General features: G+C 44.0%; 1 protein-coding gene across 1 annotated transcript; it reads left to right on the forward strand.

Annotated features, from left to right (window-relative positions):
* Positions 1–644: 644 nt before the first annotated feature.
* SARC_02564 (hypothetical protein) lies at positions 645–3,706 on the forward strand (the record flags this gene model as incomplete). Its single annotated transcript, XM_014303656.1, has 3 exons — positions 645–1,011; positions 1,742–1,857; positions 2,729–3,706. The coding sequence occupies 3 exons, from the start codon at positions 645–647 to the stop codon at positions 3,038–3,040; spliced, it is 795 nt and encodes a 264-aa protein (XP_014159131.1). The 3' UTR covers positions 3,041–3,706.
* Positions 3,707–4,275: the final 569 nt, after the last annotated feature.

A 4,275-nucleotide genomic window follows, 5' to 3' on the forward strand; every position in this document is an offset into this window, starting at 1 on the left:
ACACACACACACACACACACACACACATATATATATAATAGTCATTTGTGTGTATATCTATATGTATATTTAAGATACAAGGTACGAGCGATATACTTTTTGTATGTGTCAGTCATTTGCGTATGTGTATATATATCAGTCAATTGTTTTGTGTTTCGGTGTACATTTAAGGTGCGAGGTAAGAGTGCGTTCAACTGTATGACCCGTTACCTGCACCATACCTATCTACCAATCACGCGCTCTTTACCCACGAATACCAAACTGATATCACACTAAACTCTGTACGTTTGATGCAACAACCAACAACTAATTTTCATCGAACAACACAGTGTAGTGTTCCCTGTTAATCGTTTTCTTTTTCTTAACCAGCACATGCTTGCAGAAATGGAAAGCCAGCCAAGAAGACAAAACGCTGTTATTCACTCCTTGACAGTGTAGTTAGAAATTAATTTGCAATATTTTCCCACTAATCTCCATTTCTTATCCCAACCGCGACATGTGTGCAGAGGCAAACCGCTATTACTTACTGATCGATAGTGTAGTTGGAAGTTAATCCGCACTAATATCCCACTAATCTTCACTTCTTTATCTCCACCACCACGTGCGTGCAGAAGCGCAAAGCCAGCCAAGAAGGCAAAGGCCTGATGTCCAATCTGAGTGGAGGCTTGTCCAGCGAAGACCTTCTTTTGACCCCCAACAGTTCGAGTATAAGCCCCCCCAAAATCCCCGCCAAACCCAATACCCAATGCCCCAACCCCAATTCAATACCCGAATCATCACCACCCTGCACCTCCACCACCGAGCCTCTCTCTGGTCCCGGTATACCCAGCGCAGCGAATAGCGGGACCACCCCCACCCCGCTATTGGCAGCCAGGCCTAAGCGGGGGTCGCTGTTGAACATCAATACGATACCGAACGAACAACGCACTAGCACCAAACCACGTGTGAGATGGGACAACCAGGTGGTGCTGTTCCATGCAGCCTCCACAGGCGATCTGGACGAGGTCAAAGGTGGGTGAGTGTCAGAGTGGTGTCATGTGTAGGTAAAAGTGGACTAGACATGTGTCTGTAGCACGGCGGTGTATGCAATCGAGAGGTGACAGGAGATGTGATGGTTCGACTCGACTCCTGTTAAGCATGATGTGTATGTGTGTTGAGCGGTTTAGTAGTGGTATTGTATAGGTAAAAGTGGACTAGACATGTGTCTGTAGCACGGCGGTGTATGCAATCGAGAGGTGACAGGAGATGTGATGGTTCGACTCGACTCCTGTTATGCATGATGTGTATGTGTGTTGAGCGGTGTAGTAGTGGTATTTGTGTGCAATGAGTGATGTATGTGTACAATGGGAGGTCCTCTGCTGGTGCTTGTGTGGTTATGTATAAGCACTCAGGGCTGCATATGCATACGAAAACGTGCACGCTTGTACGCGGAATGCCATTTAAGGTTATTAGTTGGAGTTGTAAGGACATCCAATTGCCAAGAACTCATAAGTAATACATGTTATGTATCCTTCTACGCGACAAGATCGCATCAAGAATGTCAATCCAAAATAAGTGCCCTTCCTTTCTAATTCTATTTATATATCCACCAATAATTGCCCGTGCATTCTAGTTCTATATATGTATCCACCAAAGGTTGCCAGTGAATTCTAGTTCTAGTTGTAAATCCACCAATAATACCCATCCATTCTAGTTCTATTTAGAGATTGGTTCTATTTATATACCATCCCTTCACTCGCAGAGCAAGTCAAGACGGCTGGCCTGGACAGCACAAACGAGCTCAACATGCACGCGATGCACTACGCTGTCTACGGCGGTCAATTGGAAGTCATCAAGTTCATGGTGGAGTCAGGCGCGGTAAGTGTATGACCTGTGCCAATATGCGTGCGTATCTGGATTATACTTCATTGTGAGAGGGGTGAGTGTAGTGTATGTATTATGGAGATATTGTCAATGGGACTCACACCTCAAGGAGAGACGCCGAGGGTATGGATCGTGGAAACACGTTTATATGGCATATACCCCATCGAGAGTTTGGGTTTGTGATAGTTTTGAAAGGGTGTATATACTGCGCTTGTACACGTATACAAATAGTAGTGGTACAAACAGGGGCGGTTACTTGTTTCTCTCCACCCCTTGCGAAGCATTGCAGTACGCACGTACGAGCCCACTCAACCATATACTCACACATACAAATATACCCACCCATACAATATACCCACCCATACAAATATACTAAATATACCCACCCATACAATATACCCACCCATTCAATAAACCCACCCATACAAATATACCCACCCATACAAATATACCCAATCATACAATATACCCACCCATACAGTATACCCACCCATACAAATATACCCACCCATACAATATACCCACCCATACAAATATACCCACCCATAGAATATACCCTTTCATACAAATATGCCCACCCATACAATATACCCACCCATACAATATACCCACCCATACAAATATACCCACCCATACAAATATACTCAATCATACAATATACCCACCCATACAAATATACCCACCCATACAATATACCCGCCCATACAAATATACCCACCCATACAATATACCCACCCCTATAAATATACCCACCCATACAATATACCCACCCATACAATATACCCACCCATACAAATATACCCACCCATACAATATACTCTCCGGGGTCCCTCACACCACCCAATCCACCCCACCCCACCCACAGACGCTCGACACAAAGAACACGGACGGTAACACACCACTGTACCTGGCGCTGATTGAGGAGGAGGATGCCATCGCTCTGTATTTTATGGCCAAAGGGTCTGATCTGCACTATGAGAACTGTGGGGGTTGCAGTGCCTATGACTTGGCTGAGAGCAAGGTCATGAAGGCCGCCATCAGTGAGATGGACAAGGCCAGTCGTCGCAATTCAGGTGCAAAGACCGATCCTGCACCCGAAAAAGAGGACGGGGGACTGACCAGCAGTCTGAGACGGACCCCTTTAATACCCGTTACACAGACAGCTGGTGTGATGTGAGACCGTACATATCATCGCGATTTGATTGGTTGTGCGGTTTTTCGTGGTTGAATGCTGCGTTGTTATTGGTTCCCGGGGGGATGGGGTTGTCTGAACACTGCGAATCGATTGGCTAGCAAAAATTACGGGTCAATTACCATGTAGATAGACGGTGTGCAGACCAAACCAATAAGTTCCAACCTGCCCTCCTTTTGACTGACCGAGACATACGCAGAGATGGCACCTAAAACCACCAGGGTACACAGGGAGATAGGAACCAAACACGTAGACGAGTGGGGTGTGTGTTGGTGCAATACTACTCGTGTGCAAGGCATCTGTCCAATTCACACCCACTGCCCTCCAACGGTCCTATACTCTTTGGTTGGGACAGGGTGTTGCGAAAACCCCATTTTAAACCCATGTGTACAAACCTTCATAATGCCACTTACTATATTTGGGAACCGCGGATTCTGCGGTGGATCGTATTGCTGCTGTATTCACGCGATAATACCGTCATCTATACCTCTTGCCGCATATGGTAGGACCGAAGATGGGCAGTATCTGCGATTCTACCTACTGATTTTGTCCCTACGCCGTTGTGTGCGAGAGGAACTGCTGTGCGGGTTTCTCCCACTACTGGTGCTATACTCTTAGTAAGATTTACAGAAATAAATGACTAACTCTGACTCATACACCCGCGGGCACTGACCTGTGGTATTACACAAGGCTCTGTCCACAACCCTCTAATGAATATAGTCATGCAGGATAGAAATGTATGCAGAAATAGTGGGAATATACTTATACTTAAAAGAATATGTGTGGTCAGTACCATACTTCAATGAATATATGAGTTCAGTACTAGTCTTATATGGAAATATGTGATCAGTACTAGACTTATACGAATATAGGCGATCAATACTATACTTATATAAATGTGTGTGATCAGTACTAGTCTTATATGAATATAAGTGATCAGTACTACTTATATGAATATATGTGATCAGTCCTAGACTTATATGAATATATGTGTTCAGTACTAGACTTATATGAATATATGTGATCAGTACTAGACCTATATGAATATATGTGTTCAGTACTAGACTTATATGAATATATGTGATCAGTACTAGACCTATATGAATATATGTGTTCAGTACTATACTTACATGAATATGTGTGATCAGTACTATACTTATATGAATATATGTGATCAGTACTATACTTATATGAATATATGTGTTCCGAACTAGACTTAC

This window comes from Sphaeroforma arctica (assembly GCF_001186125.1).
Source record: "Sphaeroforma arctica JP610 unplaced genomic scaffold supercont1.117, whole genome shotgun sequence".
Taxonomy (NCBI): domain Eukaryota; class Ichthyosporea; order Ichthyophonida; genus Sphaeroforma; species Sphaeroforma arctica.